This window comes from Wyeomyia smithii, chromosome 2, assembly GCF_029784165.1.
Source record: "Wyeomyia smithii strain HCP4-BCI-WySm-NY-G18 chromosome 2, ASM2978416v1, whole genome shotgun sequence".
Lineage (NCBI taxonomy): Eukaryota > Metazoa > Arthropoda > Insecta > Diptera > Culicidae > Wyeomyia > Wyeomyia smithii.
This window is the reverse complement of record NC_073695.1, coordinates 201,372,438-201,392,376: the sequence shown is the minus strand read 5'-3', so window position 1 is coordinate 201,392,376 and position 19,939 is coordinate 201,372,438. Positions and strand designations below refer to the sequence as shown.

General features: G+C 41.6%; 1 protein-coding gene across 1 annotated transcript in view; it reads right to left on the bottom strand.

The window, feature by feature from the left end:
* Positions 1-88: 88 nt before the first annotated feature.
* The window catches only part of LOC129725423 (dynein axonemal heavy chain 12), a 40,482-nt gene continuing 20,631 nt past the window's right edge, over positions 89-19,939 (bottom strand). Inside the window, exons 2-9 of the mRNA XM_055681247.1 lie at positions 10,838-12,265; positions 10,366-10,775; positions 10,111-10,291; positions 6,842-10,048; positions 6,548-6,781; positions 654-6,496; positions 449-587; positions 89-390 (exon numbers count right to left, since the gene is read on the bottom strand). Of these exons, the coding sequence (XP_055537222.1) occupies positions 196-390; positions 449-587; positions 654-6,496; positions 6,548-6,781; positions 6,842-10,048; positions 10,111-10,291; positions 10,366-10,775; positions 10,838-12,265 (11,637 nt within the window). The 3' untranslated portion in view covers positions 89-195. The remainder of the gene's footprint in view (positions 391-448; positions 588-653; positions 6,497-6,547; positions 6,782-6,841; positions 10,049-10,110; positions 10,292-10,365; positions 10,776-10,837; positions 12,266-19,939) is intronic.

Here is a 19,939-nt window from a genome sequence, read left to right as displayed (position 1 = left end):
ATGAATTAATGACGCTTGCTTATCAGTTCGACTTCTATTGGTACTTCAAAATTTTTGCTTTTTGCATTTATTGTTTTCCATCATTGAACTGATGTTTTATGCATGAGTAAAACTTTCTAAACTATATTTGATATCTGGTTTGGAGTTTATGTATATTAAGAATATGAAACATGCATTTTAAAAGGGTTAAAAAGATCACTCAGACGTCTGACACAGTAATGCGACGCTTCGTTTCACCCAATGGGCGCTATTCAGTCTGGTTCCCAGCAGAACCGGGATTACGTAGTTTGTTGAATGACCGGTCGTCGAAAGAGTACCTTTCCGTTCTGCTGTTTTGTAAACCGGACATTTGTATCTGGTGCCTTCCTCGAGCTCGGTCACTTTGATTGGCTAAGAAAAGATTGACTTTTGATTTGTTCATGTAAATTTAGAAATAAATTCTGCTTACTATGAGATGAATAATCGGCATTATATCTATCAGCATTTTGGGAAGTTGCTCCTCAAGGTATGCTCCTCGAAGGTTCCATTTTGCCCCTTCCAAAAATAAACCGTTGATGTAAACTCCATTTTCCGGGGGTGAATTTGCTCTTGAATTGCGTAGGACGAATTTCAATTACCACTTTCACTACAGAACATTTAACAGAAATACTTACGATGAAATTTTTAACACCTCATAGTCAAAAGTCAAAATATCGATCGGAATGCGATACTTCCGAGCGTAGTTTTGCATGGCTGCCGTCAAAAAGGCCTGTGTAAAGTAGAAACCAGAAACCCAAAACACGTTCGGCTTCCCAAGTCTATACCAGGACTCAAGAAAAGCGAGCCGTTCTAGAAAATCGCTAATATATGCTCCAATTGGTTTCAAACTTGGGTAGGATTTCTTCATCCAGCTGTCCGGGATCTTTTTGAAATTGAGTGCAACGAAAACTGCCTCCAACTCTGGAGTCAGTACGATCAATCCAGCGATACCCTTTTTAAGATTAACACAGCTAGATCTTATCTCTTGCAGCAGATTATTGAACCGCTCCATTTCCTGCACCAGTACAGTGTTCATGGATTCACTGTAATCGACCGGATATTTTGCTTTGGCCGTTTCAATATCAAAATCAGCTGGCAACCGACTGTGTATGTTTTCAACAATTTCCAATATATTTTTTTCTTTGTCAACATCACTTGCCTCCGATAATCCACCCTGAGTCATCAGCATCGACTCCAGTAACACCTTGGATGCATTCAAATCCCTCGTAATGCCAGCGTTTGGATGAAGTCCGTACACCGCTGGACTCGGATAGTTCGGCACATTATTGCCAATGTGTGCCACGTACTCTCGATGCTCATTCCGAAGAGGAATACCATAGCAATCGCCTTGATTCGAAAAGCGATAATTCGGATCGTGCACGACCCTATCGTTAACGTAATCCGACAAAATGGTAACGATAGCTCTTCGATCCCAAGCGTCAGTCACACGACCTCCATAGTTACACTCACCCGTCAAATACGATATAGCATTGTACGGAATATCGTCGTACTGGTTGAGGAAAAGCTGCAGCTGAAGAACTGAGATTTGGAAGTCCGACTCGTTAAATCCATACGAGATGTTCCATCCTAGCGGACCGAATTTGCGGCGTTCCTGCACGACCGCATGGAAGAAACAGATGCCGTAAAGTAGCTTCGAAAAGGCGCGATCTTTACCGGCACAACCTGTGTAAAAGGTTTCATCATTCATCGGTTCTGACTTATAGGAACGTAGCAGATTTTGCTGTAATCCAGTTGGGGGTTCGTTGGTCATCTTGATCCCATTTTGCAGTATGCTGCTGGGAAACTGTTCCGAAGGGTAACTTGTAAGCCACAAGCGAAATGAAGACACCGTATTGTAAAGGTCCATATTCTCCCAGAGATACTCGAGCGTTGGCATCCAGGAGGCAGCCAGGTGACAATTCTGCAAACATACCCAGGTGCCTTCCTCTTGAGCCCGTTCGATAATTTTCTGCGCAATCGGTCCTTGCCCTTGGCCCAGAGAAATGGACTGAAAAGTCTCATCAAAACCCATCTTCTCGGCAAACAACAGCAATGCGTTCATCGGATCAGCTCCAGGTGAAAGAATAAATATCAAAGGCGTTAGACAGTTAGAATCCTCATACGAACGAGCGATGTCGAACGGTGGTGGTAACACGTACGCTGGACCCATTTCCGAAGCGACAAATTCTGCAATCGCTAGCACGACCTTATCGGGTCTAAATGTTCGCAAAAGAATCAATTTTTCGAAACGGTTTGTTTTTTCCTGCCATGGGCTTGGAAGCTTTTCCATGTGAGTATCCTCTGTGTCGTAGTAACGCTTCCAATCTGCTGTATTCTCACTGAAACTGCTAACGAAACCGGTAAACTCTGGTAGCTGCTCTAAACGTAAAATATCTTCCCAGAGCCTTTCTGTTATCCAGCTTGGGTCCGGGTTTGGTAGCTGCACAGCGCTTTTCTCTCCTCCAACTAGCAAATATTGGAATTCACCCTGATCAATTTGACTACAAGAAATCATGATTTTAGTAGTCAATACGAATGAGAAGAGCAGTTTATCTCGTTCAAATAATGATCTGCATACGTTGTTATACAGGTTGAGCGTGACGGCATCCATCAAAAACTTTAACCTGCGCAGCAGGTCCTTGGTTCGGTTGGCATTTTCAATCGAGAAAATGTACAAGTTGACAAACCATGCCAACGAGAATTGATACATTGGGTCAATGTTTGGCAGTTCTGTAATACAGTAGTACAGCGTTGAAGAGTGAGTGGCAACTGGTCGGTAATTCTGCCGGAATGCCTCGATTTTAGCTTCAATTTCTTTAGAATCCTCCTGTTTTCTCTCGATATCGGTGGAAATTCGTTTGGAATCGTCCAGAATTTTTATGGCACTTTCGTCTTCCAAAATGTCACCTTTACTCTCGGAGAGTGTTTTCAAAATCTTATCCTCAACTTCCTTCAGCATCGCAACGTTCTTAGCCCCCTGTAGTATTAGATTTTGACGCAACTCTTGAAGATCCGGCCGTTCTTTAGCAACCACTATTCCGAGCAGCTGGTCCTCCAGACCTTTGACAGTGAGAGCAAAGTTTACGATAGTTACTTTGTTGAACACCTCAGGCAAATAATGTGGGTTTCTAAGTCCAGATGTTAGATACAGTCGAAATTTCGGTGACATTGCAATAACATTATCACCCAAACTTAAATATTCAACTCCACCCTGAATGAAGGTGTTTCGATTCAGCACCGGATCTAGAGGAGCCTCCAGATCTTCGAAGATATTTTCAATCAACGCTGGCCAGCCATGCTCTATGCACACTTCCAATCGTTTCATATAGTCTGGCTGGGAAAACTTCATGATCTGCAAGTGGTTACTCCTTTCCATATTTCTGATCCACTTGTTCGCCTGAAACTGAGGATCTATAAACAAACTGTACCGGTTGGAGCTATCCATGATGATTCCATTTTCCACCGAAAATGCATCCGTTGGCAAGCCGGCAATGTTCCACTTTTGAATTTTGATCTTCGACCCTAATATGTCCACCAGACTATACGTGCTCGAGCAAGGAATTTTCATTTCACGGACAAACGCATGCCAATTTTCAATACAATGATTACGGAAGCTCGCATTCAATGGAGCCAGATAAGCAATAACTCCACTGGACACGAGAATATCGCCAGCCAAGCTATCGTACAAATTTTGAAGTCTTTCCGCTGCCAGCGTCCATCGACTTTTCTCCCCTCCAAGACCGCCTATCAAGGTTTCCGCTCGTTGTAGTTTATCTTTACACAACTGGACCTCATCCTCTACTTCCTGTTTTCTTTGGTTCGCTTCGTCTAGGTTATCATTCAACTCGGCAACCCGTCGTTCCAAGTTGGCTGCCAGTTGCCGTTTTTCAGTCAGCAGTGCCATGGTTTCTGCGTACTCCTTCTCAGCTTGACGCAGTTTCTCTTTTTTCGGAGCAACAATCTTCGCGACCGCATCATACAAATCCATAGCTATGACCCATTTGCACAGACCTTCGGCGGCGCTAGACGCTTTTGCCACAATGTGCGGTTGGAAGTCCTTATGAGGAATATACTCTTTGCGAATCTTCTTCATGATGTCAGGGTTGATGTTGTCTTTGTCGAAATCCTTTAGAGTTTGCAGGAATGCCATATCCCCCAGCAGTCGCTTACTCGGTGCCCAATAGTCAAGCATTTTTTTCCCCGTTGCCTGATCGGCAACCTTGTCCGGAGTAATCCCTTTCATCACACATACCGCAGCCATCACCAGTTTCACCACTTCGGGTGGATTTTTCATTGACTTCACGAGAGTTATGTCGTTCGGCTTTAGTGTGTTCAAAGCTTGGATAGCTTCTTCTAAAATTGGAATGGCACCAGCCAGATCCTTCTCGCAGTCGGCTTTCAGCACTTGTGCTTCGGCGGCCTGAACGTTAGCGACAAGCTCATCCTTTTTAACCTGTTCAGTAGCGGCGGCTGCTTCGATGGATTCTTTTTCAATCTGCTCCGTCATTTTTCGCGACTGTTCGGCCATTACCAATAAAGTAGGCTGTAAGGCATTTAACTCCTTCTGCATGACTGAGACAGCAGCTGCTGCTGCGTCCAGTTTCTCTAAACCAGCCAGATAACGCATCTTATTCTGCATAATTTCCGTTTGGTGTTTCTTGGTGAGATTTCGGAAGCATTTTATTAGTTCTAGATAAGAAGCAGATGTGACGTACGTGACACGACCTGTTGATGCCGCGAACTCAGCGGAAGTTTCTCTGGCGACCACGTGGAAATGCTTGCAGGTTACCACTATTGCTTCCTTGATCGTGGCTGGGACGCTAAGTTCTTTCATGTACATTTCAGCGACTTTCTCCAATGCATCCTCCGGCCATGCATCAAACCAATTGATCGTACAGCAATTCACCAAAGATGGATATAGTCGAATTCTGTTTCGCAAAGCAGATCCAATTGGACTGAAGCAGATTACGATGTGAAGTTTTTGCTTGCAACGATTGACGAAAAACTGAAAAACCTCCAAGGGGCTGACATCTAAGTTACGATTACCTCCTTGGGCAGCCAAGCGGACCATTTCCAGAATCTCTTGCTTTTCATCTATTGGGAAAATATTCGGAACTTCACCCAGGTTTAGTAAACAATCAATATCCTGAAGAAAGGCTTCCTCTTTTAGCTGAGCTTCAGTCAGCAAGAAAACAGTATCACGACCCATTCCACCTGCTTCTTTAAGAACTTTCTTCAAATCTTCTCGCCATTCATTGATTCCGTAGTATTTCGTAATTTCTGGCTGGAACAGAGACTGTCCGCATATTTGGGCAGCCAATTTGGTCAACGATTGGCGACCGGAGCCACCCATTCCAACTAGCATACAGCTTCCACAGGACATGGACATAATACGGCAAATTTTATTCAAATGTTGCAGCGCGTACTGGAACAAAACGATATCCATTTTTGCCTTGTGAGCACTGTTATATTCCGCCAAATCTCTATTAGCCAAATCTCTAAACTGTTCGATTTGTGGTATCTCCTCATATTTCCGGTCTTCCATTTCAGCGTCTACGTCAAAATAACTACCGAAAAGAAGATTGTTTAGGTTTCCCAAATTTACTGCGCCCGTTTCTGCATGAAAGAAATCCGGCAAAAGTTGTTCTGTTTTCTCTTTGAAATATGTTTTGAGATTCTGGTTCAATTTGTCGAATACGAACCGTCTGTCTGTTTCGTCAACCAAACGATCGTAAAACACACGCATCGTCTCGTGCATCCAGAGTCTCGGGAACACTTTTTTACTCTCGACTGATTCACGTTTCAACATCGAGCAGCCACTGATCACACGTGAAACATCTCGCAGATTGAAAATGTAATGCGATTTCGCAGGAGTCGGTAGCAACTTCTCGCACGCAAACTGATACGTTTTCAGGGTTGCGTTGACGATCATGTTCACCACTGTGGTAACATCCGTTGCATGACCTCCCTTCCGATAACCATCCAGTAAAACGTTTGTGAAGATTTTAAACATGGTTTCGTCGTTGAAGTTACTGATCGCGAAGATATCGAAGTGACAAAGAAACCTCTCATAAACGTTCTGTCGGCTACCACCGGGCAGACCGCAAGCAGCCATCACAAGAATTTTCTGCAAAAATAACTTCGACGCGTCCTTTAGGTCGTACCAGTGCCCGTAGTCGAAGTACTGCCGTATCAACTCGATCGGTGGTTGCGCACCGTAAATTTCTTTCGCTGGCATGTTCATGTCATCGATGAAAAGCACACTGGTTTTATCGTCCGCCGGTCCGTACAGACCACGCCTCTTCTTCATCAATTTGGAGATGATCAATTCCTGGGTTTGATTGGCTGTAATCTGCGATGTAAATGTGATCAGAGTGGGAAGGTACGTAGTTTGATCCATTTTGCTCATCAGATAGTTCTGGAAATAGTATGTTTTTCCTGTGCCTGTTGGACCCACCAAAAGCAGGGGTTTTTTGCTCTGTAATAAATCATGCGGTATTATTTAGTTATTAAAGCAAAATAACGGTACCTTAATATGAATATCGATTATATGCATGTATCGAACAGAATCCAAAGTGGGCACCAGAAGCGTAATGCCAACTTCATTCTTCATCTGTCGTACCATGTCCGAATAATATCGCCAACTGCCTTTTTGCTTGAAGCAGTACACATAGTCCATTATCATCCCCTCACCGGGCATTGACACATCTATTTTTCCCAAAACATCCGGAACGGGATGGCTTTCTTCAGTTCCCTTCCAAATCTAGAAGAAAATCGCAATTCAGTACGAGCTATCATTGAACTAAACACAACCAAGTTTCACCTCTCGATAATACTCATCAAACTTAATTTTCGAATCCATGTCCAAAACTCCCGCCAATCCCCAAACAACTGAGTACATCAATGCCGCTTGAAACCACGTAAACAGATGCTTTCCATACTCGTCAGGACTTTCGTTAACAGCTTCATCAATCACCATTTCAAAGATATTCATCGTACACACGATTAAATTCATATCACCCGGGTAGAGATACTGCCTACACTGTCGTCTTATGAACTTCAAACAATCCGGAATAATCCAACGGTAAATTTCCAGCAAAAAGTGCTCCCAGTCCGTTGTCCACTGTTTGTTGCAACGCTCTATCCACGACATGGCGAGAGCCTCCCACCCGATAACGGATGGTTCCATAAAAATCATACCACATCTCGAAACCGTTGCCGGTGAAGCCTGCTCCAGGTCCATAACCTCGAATATCATCGACATTTCCCCCGTCATAGTAATGACCTCGCCAGACGTCAAACACAGCTTCTTGTTATCGTCTAATACCGTGTTCATATTTTCTATCCACACGGCATCGACCGGACCGTCAAAAATCAACCACTTCCGATCGGGTTTCGTGTCGATGGCAAATCTTCGGAATATAGTTGAGGCAATGCCATCGGTCCATTCATAGGATATCGGATCGAATGCACCATAGAGTTGACCCATTGTAATCGCTTTGGGATTCACCACCTCGTACTGCACTCGTTGAAAATAAGGGTTATCGCTTTGGCCTTTCAACTTCGTAAGACATTCGGCCAGCACTTTCAAGGTCATAGATTTTGCTGAAAATGGTTGACCTACCATCATGAATCCGTGGCGAACAATAATCATCTCGTACGTTTGTATGATCTTCGTCAGGAAGGTGTCTTTTGGTTGTAACTTCATATCCCGGCAAACCTCATTGAATGCATTGGTAAGCAACATATAATCAGCCTGAGGAAGTTCTACACCTGGGAAAAGGTCCGAGATGATCCCCTCAAAAAGAGGAACATCTTTCCGAAGAAACTTTGGTAAATTTACATCCAAAAGTGATCTCAGCAACAATATTTCTTCATCCTCATCTGGAAATGATTTTTTCAGATTGCCACAGGCTTGCAAGACTGTTTTAACCGCTCTCATGCCGTAGTCGTAGTGATTTTGAGACGAAAGCTGCTCGGAACAAAGTCGATAAGTAGTGACAATTTTAACCGCCAAAGTTCGTGCATTGGTAAAACCAAAGGAATACAAGGTTATTTCTCCGATCATGGCGTAGTCCGGTACCATCATAGCGACAGTTCTGAATAGCACCTTCAAATTATCTGGCAACTCTGACCGCCCAGCGTATCCTGGATTCATAGTGATACAAACGTAGCAAGCTGGATTCAAATTCAGCTCAGTTCCTTCAAAAATAAATTTTTGGACACCAGCCCGAACCGCCACTATGATACACATAATTTGCTGAGCCACAACTGATAACACCTCCAGCTCTATTCGGTTGAACTCATCGAAACAGGCCCATGCTCCCGACGAAGCTAATCCCTTGAAAAACTTCCCCATAGCTTTATAATCCAATCCGTCGGAACAGTTGAACACTTTACACTGTACTGCCAGCGCCTTGGCCAAATCTTTGGTAGTTTCCGTTTTACCCGTCCCAGCTGGGCCTTCGGGTGCGCCATTCAGATGCAGCTGGTAGGCACCCATCAATGTTCTGTAGCACCGATCAGTTAACGGAGTTATAACCAACCGATCCGAATTCCCCAGATATTCACAAGCGAACCTAACCGAAGCATTTATAATCTTCACCGTCACTTGCTCCGCGTTCCAATAGTAACGCAACTGTGCCAACCACTGGAAATCATTTTCAGAGCGAACCTGCTGCTTGATAAGTTCTTCTACTACATCCTTTGCGTGGACGTCAATAACGATCAACGCTTTGATCGTAATTCGATCCAAATTTGTAATCTCCTTCGAACGAATTAATTTAACAACATCCATCAGCTCGACCTGCAGCCGGTTGAAAAACTCCTCGACAGCGTTCTGTTTTCCACCGAGACAGGCATGAATATTGGCAGCCCAAAAAATTTGCGAAACACAAAGCACAACCATGCCGGGCCAATCCAGTACCCAAGAATCGCGGGCCTTCTCCTTGTACGCTTCGTAACTTCCTTTTATTTCATTCAAAACGGCCTTCAACATTTCATCCTCCACCCGGACCAACCATTTCTCGACACTGCCTCGAGCTTCAGATGTTGACACTTTCTCTACGAATTGAACCTGTTCTTTCTCTATGCTAAACATCGAACGTATGTCCAAGGCCTGATCAAACTCTAGTCTGTTGATTCCTTCGAAACACTTGCTCAGATGTGGCTGAACTCGCAGTGGATCCTTTGTTTCTGAAAGGATTTCTAACATTTCATCGTTCGACAGAAAGAAAAATCTAGGGAAATAAAGCCGTTTCTTCTCCAGATACTCGTTAACACCGTTCGTGATTTCCTCCATCAATTCGTTGGCTTGCTCCAACGCCTCTAGAACTCCCTTGGCAGCTGCTATGTTTATCACTGATCGATTGCCTTCCACTGCCTTCATATACATGCGATATGTTTTGTCCACTTGCTGAAACATTCTTCCTTCATTCGGCATTTGTGCCACGATATCGGCCGAGGAGAATATCGGCAGCAAATACAACCAAGTGCTCTGCACCTTTCCCCACTGCTCTAATGTTTTATGTACACGTGTCAACGTTTTGAACCACTCCTTCACTTCTTTCTCACATGGTTTTACGAAAGCAGAACCACGCATTGCCAGAGTTTTGATAATGTGATCGTCTAGAACCGCTTGAATTTCGTCCAACCCGGACAATATATTGATATTGGTGTCTTTAAACGCATTCAACTTGAAATCGATGGATTCCCACTCTTTGATCATAGCTGCCAAACTTTTCTGCAGCTGCAACTCTTTATTCGCGCCAATACTAACAATCTCAAACTTGTCCAAATCATGTTCCAAGTTGTACTTGATTATTTTGCGGAGTGTTGTACCCGCATCCGGAGTGAGATCAAAGCCAGCGATTTCCGACATTTCGTCCCAATGACGATCCTTCAACGCTGGATTGCACATGATGTTAACAATATACACTCCCATATGAAAGTCCTTGATGGATTGCGTCATTCGAGCGCACAGCTTTAACGGGCATGGATGTTTCTCCGGATCTGGATCTTCGGTTTGACCCTAAAATATACATTTATATAAACTTACGTTTAGCAGTAGAGGATGATGGTAATGAACGATACCTTAAACTTGCAAAGGGTATTTTCCAGCATGTCCGCTTTAATGCGATTACGGTAGTACTTTTGCGTCTTTTGAAATTCCTTTAAAAATTCCTCCGTTTTGGATTCAACGAAGTGTGGTTCTAGGTATTCAAATGGTCCGTCCATCCAAACATTGTAGTAGCGTAACCAACGCATACACAATCTGCGTAATGACCGCGAAACAATAACGAGAGGTAAAAATTTAAGTATAAGTGACATTATGCTAAATAATTTCACCTGATCAATTTATAGAAAGGTACGACGAACGTCTTGATCGCTTCTAGCACCGCATACTGCGACTTAGGAAATTTGAACAGCACTTCCTCCTTGTTAATCCACTTGACATGATCCTCGAAGATAAAGATTTGATCAATGTAACCCTGGAGCAGCATAATGTAGTCACGAAACTTTTCCGTTTCCGTCATGTCATTGATGATGGCGATATCCGGTATCATTTCCTCCATCTTTTCATTTAGTTGTTTCGTTACATCTTGAAGCTTCTCTTCAAATTGAAACTTGTACGTCTCGAAGTTAGTTGAGTTCACATCAAATACGGCTTGAATACGGAAGTACCAATTGATGCTTTCCACCTGTACGTCCATGTGGTCGGGTGGCAGCTCAATCAACTCCACCAAATAAGCTCCAATCTAAAAAAAATGTTTAATCAAAACAATCTATTAACATCATCAATAGCTAAAGCAAACCATACCCTCATGGAGGCTTGTATTTTCTCCCGAAGTTCCTCGATGGTTTCCGTCTTAGCCCGTGTCATGTATTCTCCGTTAGCCATAAGCTGTTCAGTCGATGTTGGTATTTCCAGCGCACGATCTTTAATCTCTTCGAAAGCCCGGCAAATCCGTTGGCTTTCCCTCCTATGTTCCACCGCAATGCTTTCCGCGATTCGCTCGATGTACTCCCGAACCAGTTTCCGCAGGCTGCCGATCGCATCCGATTGATTCACGATGGCAACGTAGAAGTACTCCTTCATTACCATATTCTTGATCTTCTCGTTGTACGCCTGAAAATCGTCAATCTTCTGCAGGTATTCGTCGAACGAACGGGACTCACTGAGGAACTCATCCAGTTCGTCACGTGTCTCTTTACTGATCAGTCCTGCAAATTGCTCCTGGAAGTCCCTCAGGTAGCTGGCCAACGGTTCGAACGTCTTTTCCAGAGCAATCTGCAGTTCGTCGTGCATCTCCTGCAGCGATATGTCACCGATTCCAATCTTCATAAAATTCGCCTTTGTCACAAATGCCTGAGCGTCGATCATATTCTCGAGCGGCGACAGACGGGAGCCTATGGCTGCAATATCCTCGATCGCGTTCTGGTACACACTGTAAATATCGTTCAGGCTGGGAAACAGATCGATGCCGTCGTCGCATATAGCAAGAATTTTCATTTGAGGAATTTTGTGAACATTGAGAACGGTACGTTCAAGATGCTCGATGGTGCGCAATTTCAACTCATTCAGCTGTCGGTTGATCAGACTGGATGCGCAACTGATCACCTTCGGCCACATGGATTTCGGCAGCGTACGACGATCATAGTGCTTCTTGAGTACCCTCGTGATCTTGGGATACCACTCCTGGGCAATGAAGGTGTTGCTGGATTGCAACTCCTTCTTGGCCATATCGCGAAGCTCATTCAAGGTGATCTCCGACTTCAACCTATAATTTGCGAAATCATTCAATACGAGCGGAAAATCCGTATAGGAGTAGTGAATGATACACCGAATGAACGGATACGGAATCAGCAGATTTTTCTGAATGGTGGCTCTGTGTTTGAGGAAATTTTTGTAGTTCGCTGTCCGGCCAAGACGCTTGAACTCGAATTTTTCTCTCGATGGAACATAATCATCGGGGCCGGGCTTGAAGATTTTTTGGCAGCTGAAGGCTTTCATCACTTTGTCGAAGTCTTCGTGAACGTCGGTCATGTACGATGCTAGCAATGCAGGGTACTGCTGCCGCAAGCGCTTTGGTACGAACGACAATATCTTATCTTCTGTTTTAGAAAGCATTTTTGGGACCGGGGCACGCCTCGCGTGCTCCCGCAGCTGGTCGACGTAGTAGGACTCGGGTTTCGGAACGATGTCGTCTAGGTCTTCAGTCTTGCGACGGCAGAGTTTTACTTTTTCCTTAAATTTAATAATTGGTTAATAACACTGGTTGACAAAAGTGAAAAAAAAATTGCCCTAGAGCGCAAACTGAAAAAAAGGAAGATTATAGCTTTTCAACTATTCTACTTTCTATTCAACTATTATACGTTATTTATTTTTAACACGAATTCGCTGTTTGCCAGTTCAGCAACGAACGGATGTTTATTCCGTTTTCACTATTCCTGCTCAAACGTAGTCGGTAGTTAATCCTTCCCTTGAAGTACCGCATCATGCGCTTGCATATATCTCCACCTCGTGATTACAATTCACGGTTATGTTTATTTTCGCTGCGACTTCCATCAACGTCCAGAAAGTGGTTTTCTACGTATTCTGATCCATCAGATATAATTGGCGCGAATCGATTGCAGTTCGTCCGTCATTACCTGCTTCCAGTTCTCTGCGTACGGTGAAGCCATTGCATTCCTTTAGATTTTCGGTTTATCCATTGCGGTTGATCCGCGGGTAGATTCCAACGCCAAGCATTGTTCAAGATCGCTGATTTCGTCTATGGAACTACCGACTCCACGCGGTTCAACAGATTTGACCGGGAGATTTGAACTGATGGGGAGACCTTTGTTCTGAACGTAAAGTCTCTATACTTACTTGAAAATACGTGCTCCCTTCCACTGCGCCTCAACACCTGTGACCAAGGTGGATTTGGAGATTGTCATGGAGGAAGCACTTTCACATCGTTGGTGTCAACAGATGTGTCATTGGAGTCTTCAGCTTCTTCAGCCTTCAGTTTCGTATGCTGCTTTATCATAATGTTTGCTGACAAGAACATTTCAAATTGTCGGTACCGAAAACTACTGGAACTATAATTCATTTGACGGTAGACCTTTTACATACCTAACACACCTCTTCATTGTTCAGGGTATACTTCGTCTTGGGATCATATAAACGGTGGCCTTTTGTCTTCTTCTTAAATCAAGTCAGTATGCATGGTCTCGACTTTGAATCCACTTGCATCATGGCCTTCAGTACAAACACTCTAACATTGGAAACGCCCGATTCCCGTTCGCTCATGTCCTCTTCAAGACTCAACTTGTGTCCGTGAGTGGGAGATCGATTTACAAGGTAAAATTCCAGTGCTGTTACCTCGGCCCAGAAGGATTAGCGAAGGTGCCGTTCGGCAATTGTCCTATTGGCACGCTCCACCAGTCCATTATGCTCCGGCATATTATCGTTAGTTGTTTGGTTCCGTACAATCACTGCGTTTTTCGTTTGCTATTTGCCTTCCGTAAGCGGCACCTGTTGTAGTGTCAAGTTTCTGCAAATGCAATGACAGAGCTGAACATTGCCTGACTAGTCCTAAGACCAGGTTGAAGAAATTTTTCTTGACGACTCCAGTTGTTACCAGTTAACCTTGCGTAGTGTAGATCCCACAGCCGCTGGATTGAAATACAACCTTGAATCCCCGTTTCACAATCTGCATCACCGTCACATGATAAGGACGGATTGCACGTCGAGTACTTAAATCTCAGCTCCTTTTTTCTGGCACACTGGACCGAGAGTTGCTGTAACGCAAGCTTTTATTTCCATCGTTTCTTTGTTGGCAGCAACTACGACACCATTTTCGCTACACGGGAAAAAATATTTTCCCGTTTTCATGACCTTTTAGGTCATGAAATCATGAATGTTGTTTTCCGACAGAATCATGACCTATGACTCATGATACCATGATGTCAACTCCGAATATCATGAGCTATGAAAAGCGTTTTCAAGAATGTGACTCATGGCTATTATAAGCGTAACACATCGCTGTCGCATGGACTCATAGAATTATGAGTTATGACTCATGATACCATAAGTTGAACTCTGAATATCATGAGCTACTCAGAGCGTTTTTATAAATACGACTCATGACTGCTATAAAAGTAACACATATCTGTCAAACTGCATGCCGGTATATGGTGGTGCGGTACATAATTCTGCTAGCCGCGGCACTAACTCGATCGATTTTAATTAAGTTTTAGATAGTATTTGTAAAATTATAAATATTTTAGAAACACGAAAAATTAAATTTATTGATTTTTTCAGCGTTTGTCTTTTAATGGATAACTCTTGTTGTAATTTTGTTACAAAATATATGAAAATTATCAAGGAAAACTTCTAAATCATATTATGGTTTAATTTTATAATATATGTACTACTTTCGTCAAGCATTGCCACCATTTAAGTGAGCCAACAAACTTGAGGTGCTCGTCACCAATTCTTGGTGACTTCCGTAAAAAAGATGCATTCCTCTTAATAACGGTTATAGATCATTACTTTATTCTTCAATAAACATCAATTAATACGGGGACTCTTTTGAGACTAATCGAACGTTAGTTTTAAGAAATATGTGATCTTATTAAATTGAACTAATCTTTTCGAAGTTACTTGATTAAAAAGGATAGTTAATAAAATTCTGCGAAATTTTTGTAGAGATCGCATATTCATAACAACATTTGAAATTCTTCACAAAAGTCACGGTGACTAAAAAGTAACATTTGTTGATTGAAGCCCGATGTTCACTTTTTCTGATATTTTTTTAAATTATATATATATATATATATATATATATATATATATATATATAGTTTAAAAAAAAAAAAAATATATATATATATATATATATATATATATATATATATATATATATATATATATATATATATATATATATATTTATATATATATATATATATATATATATATATATATATATATATATATATATATATATATATATTTATATATATATATATATATATATATATATATATATATATATATATATATATATATATATATATATATATATATATATATAATATAATATATATATATATATATATATATATATATATATATATATATATATATATATATATATATATATATATATATATATATATATATATATATTCAGAAGGTCACAAATTCTATTGAACAAAACTTTTGACAAATATTCTCTCACAGAAGTCACAGCGGCTAACAGGGGAAACTATTCCTATGAAGGTCACCATGAAGTTATCAGAAAAATTTAAATGTACCTTTTAATGACTTTTTTTTTATGCTGAAACAGATCTTTCTTTGCTCTTAATGATACATGGTCATATAACTTTTAAAGCTATCAATACTTTTCAGACTTTCAGGAATTTCTAAAGAATACATTATAAATCTAATGAACGCTTTTAGTAGTCTTTCGACCGTTTGCTGAGGCTCTCCGTTTAACTCTGGGTAGTGAAAAAACTTGAATTGTAATTGATTTTGTTGTGTTGTCAGTTGTAAGTTTCGTTGCGCCTCGTGCCAAATGTCTACTCGGTTGTGACAGCTAGCAAATTCGTATTCAAGCGTTACGCGCTGCCCGCAAAAAGAGCAGTCCGGGTTGTCTCTCCTTTCTTGGTGGAACAACAGATCGTTGTGATAATATTTTCCGTGGATTAGTAGAAAATATGCAGATTTTTCGTCCGAGTTTAAGAACTTATGGTTTATGTTTTTCCAAATTTTCCTCCAGTTTTTGTCAACTCGTGTTGTTATGGCTACAGGTGGCAGGGATTGTATTTGAAACTGGTATATCTCCTTGGCTTCAGGTTCATTTAGAAGGCGCTCTGTAGGACTTGTCAACAGCTTAATGCTGTGAAGGTAGCTTAATTCATTTGGAATGTGGTCATGCTGCATGTAGTGATCAACTAAAGATTCGGTATCCCTCGATTTTAAGTAACGGCTTGTTAACAACGATTTTGCTGCTAGGTCTGGTGCAAGTAAACCCAATCCTCCTTTACTTTTTTTTCTAATGACATCGATGAATTTTACTCTCTGTGCGGGCACTTCTGCCCATAGGAAAAATCCTATTTGCTTCGTGAACATCGCAGCGTATTTGTTTGGTAGGGGTAATACGGATGCAATGTACCATAATTTTGAGCAGATAAATGTGTTTAGGAGGATTACTTTTTGTCTGAGATTTACCAGTCTCGGACTATTTATCCAGAGTAACGCGTTAGTAGATCGGTATACTTTTTCCCAGCTGGCAGACACAGTGTCTTTTATGTTATTTTTAAAAACTACTCCCAAAACCTTTATTGCGCTCTTTTTATTGAAACCGTTCCAGTTGGGCATTATCGGCCCGATTTCTAATGCTTCCGTATTTCTTAGATTTAGTTTTGCACCTGCGACTCTGTTGAATTGTTGGAAACACAGTTGTATCTGTTCGACTTTTTCAGTATTACGAATAATTATGGTTATATCGTCCGCGTAGGCAAATACAGCTTCTCTATGACCGTTACAAATTGCTACGATTTTATCTAAAAATGGCTGTAGATACAACACAAACAATAGCATGCTAAGGAGGTCTCCTTGGCGAACCGATCTGCTTATATGGAAAGGTTCGGTGACACGTCCGTTTATAATGAGTTGTGAGCGGGCATGGGGTGCCAAAGGCTCTAGTAAGTCCACAAATCTCGTGTTAAAACCCATTCTCCTAATCGTTGAGAAAAGAAAATTGTGGTTGACCCTGTCAAACGCATTGCTAAGATCGCAAGCAATCAAAATCCCGCCTATACGTTCTTGTTTTGAGAGTGCAATATGGTTTCGGATTGTACATACTGCTTCGAATATCGTTCTTTTCCCGTTGCTGCATTTTTGGTTGTGAGACAATACTTTGGTTGACAATAATTCTAATCTACATTTTAGAACTCGTGTTAGAAATTTATAGTCTACGTTGAGCAGGGTGATGGGTCGGAAGGATTCAATTCCGTCGCCGCCTCCACGCTTGCGCACTAGCACAATGATACCGTCTTGTAGATCTTGCGTTACATGTCCGTTTTTTATTTCATTCAAAACTGCAGTAAACTCTCTTTCGATAATCGGCCATGTTTTCAGATAGAATTCTCTAGTGAGCCCATCTTTCCCAGGTGATTTATTCGTGGTAGATCCTTTGATTGCAGCAAACACTTCTTCCTCGGTGAAATCGTCCATAAGTCGGTTGTTTATTACATCGTCAGGTGTTAGAGTCCGGCTTGGAAGAAATTGGTCATTTGATTCTAAATTTTCTGCGGTGTACAAGTTTTTGAAGTATTGTAAGACATGCTCATGAATTATGGATTGGTCTTGTGTAGTATGGTCGTTGATTTGCAAGGATTTAATGGTTCTACTAGCTCGTTCTTTAAACTGATTTTCCACTTGATATATAGATATATCTTCTCCACCCAAAAAACCTGGCTTTACTGTTTTCATTGATTCGGAGAATGATTTCTGTTTTTGTAACATAATGGCTTTTATTCTATTAATTTCAGCAGAGCAGTCTGTATCTTTGTGTCTATCATAAGCATGTTTCAGACTCGCATAATAGAATCCCATGGTGTTATTGAAACTCTGTACTCTGAGGGATTTTTCCATCGGAAAAACGACGCAATTTTATTTTTTGTGTATCTAAACCACCAATCAGTCCATGTACGGTAGTATTGTTTCTGCCTAGTCCAATATATCCATTTTGCGTGGAATTCTTGGAGGTTCTCATTTATAACACATTATTATTGTATCTCCAAAACGGTCTATCCTGTCGAATGTTTTCAGTGGGAAGCGTTATTCGCATTAACACGGCTTTATGATCGCTGAAACTGTTCACCTGTATCGTGCAATACCGAATATTGGGGAGACATTCTTGGGAGGCGTAAATTCTGTCGATTCTGGACATCGAGCGACCTCTCACAAAGGTATAATCAGCATGCGAGTTTAATTCTCTCCAGACATCCTTCAGATTTAGTCCATCACAGACCCGTTTTAGAGCAGCACTCATATTTGAAACTCCTGTAGTGTCCCTTTGATTTAGTACCGAGTTAAAATCACCGGCAAGTAAATAGTATTTTGGTCGATTTTGCAAGTAAAAGGGTAGGATGCGGTTGAAAAAATCTTCACGATTGGCTCTATTCTGAGATCCAGATGGCGCGTAAACGTTGATGATTGTTACTTCGTTTCCCAAGTTCATGCATATAACTCTCGAATCTACGCTCCTTACTATATTATTCGCCACAATACCGTTTCGGAGAGCAATCGCAGTGCCGCGTCTCGTTTCATTTATATTGAAAACAGTTTCATATCCTGGGATTTGGAAATCTTCAGAGTGTACCTCTTGCATGCAGATTATGTCTATTTCTAATGTGTGTATAAATGCTGTTAGTGCGTTTAGTTTGGTGTTGTTGCTAATTCCATTCAAATTAAGGGTTGCAAACGTGTATGATAAGAGTTGTGTTCTATTTGTGTCTGACATGATCGTTAGAGTATTTACTTGCCGTCGATGCGTTGTGGTTGGCAGAGCGTAAACTTCTTCTCTTTTGCGAGTGATCATCGTCGTCAGAAATCTCCAACGTTCCTTTCTCTGTCATTCTAATGAGGGTGTTCGATGTGCTTCTGCTGAGATCTTTGGGATGAGCCCCTTCTTCGCTCTTCACTTGGTTATCTTCGGTTTGGTGTTGCTCAGGTGTTGCTGCAGGTTCGGCTTCCTTTGACAATGACGATGATGCTGTTGGTTGGTTCGGGTATTTGAATTTTGCTGCCTTTGGCGTCGGTGGGATTGGATTCTCCTCTGCCGATCGTTTACCACTCTGGTTTGGCTCGATGGATCTGGAGTTTTCGCGGGAGGAGTGATGCGACGTACGAGATTGACTTCTCATTCTCTGTCTACTCCAGAGTAGTCTCTGCCTTGTGCAGCAATAGTTGCTCGATTCTCCGCACAACTGTATCCAAAGTGTACGATGTTATTACAGTGACGGCAGGTTTGGATTTGGTTATTGTAAGTAACGTGAGTGCTATATCATTTGATACTTATGAACGATGGAATTGGCTGCATCAAACGAATGCGCATATTACGGACTCCACTTGGTATATTTCCGAAATACTCCGAACGGCACCTTTCTTGCTTAATGGCAATAGCTTCCCCGTAATCGGCAAAAAAAGCTGCTATCCACATATCTGGCATTCTTGGTGGAAGGTGGTGTAGTTTCACATCTGTACCTCCGTCCTCTATATGCAACCTGATACGGTGAGTAATACCGTCGTGGGAGAGCAACAAATTATTGTCATACTGTTCCACAATAGCGGCTGCTCCTACTTGCGTCTTCACCTCGACAAAGACCTTGCCTTCTATACGGTCAATCTGAATTGTTGTAACTTCTTGCGGTGTGAGCTTTAACTGCTTTGCGATAAAACTGTAAACGGTTTCATCCTTCAATTTTCGAATCCCGCGGACATCGATGAAGAAGGTATGTTTCCTCAGCGAGTCCATATTTCTGTAGGGGGCTTGCTGATACACACAAGCTTTAAACCCCTTTCGGTAGCGAATTGCGATTTGTTAAATGGACTAATGATCGTTTGATGCGTCTAACTCGTCTGACGGATCATCGATAACTGGTGACTTAGTGACTATTCTAAGACAACATACCATTTGTACATTAAATTATCATCGTGACTACTTAATGGAAAAAATAATTTCGTTTCACAAGTGGAATAATTTCGTCTGTGACCCTTCAGAGAAGAATAAATGAATTTTAGTTCAATTTTCACAGGGACAAAATATAAAAAAAATTTGTTTTATAATCAGAGCGCTAATGTCTTTTGTAAGAAAACTCACACAAGTTTTTCTATAAAAAGTAATGGTTACTCGCGTACAAA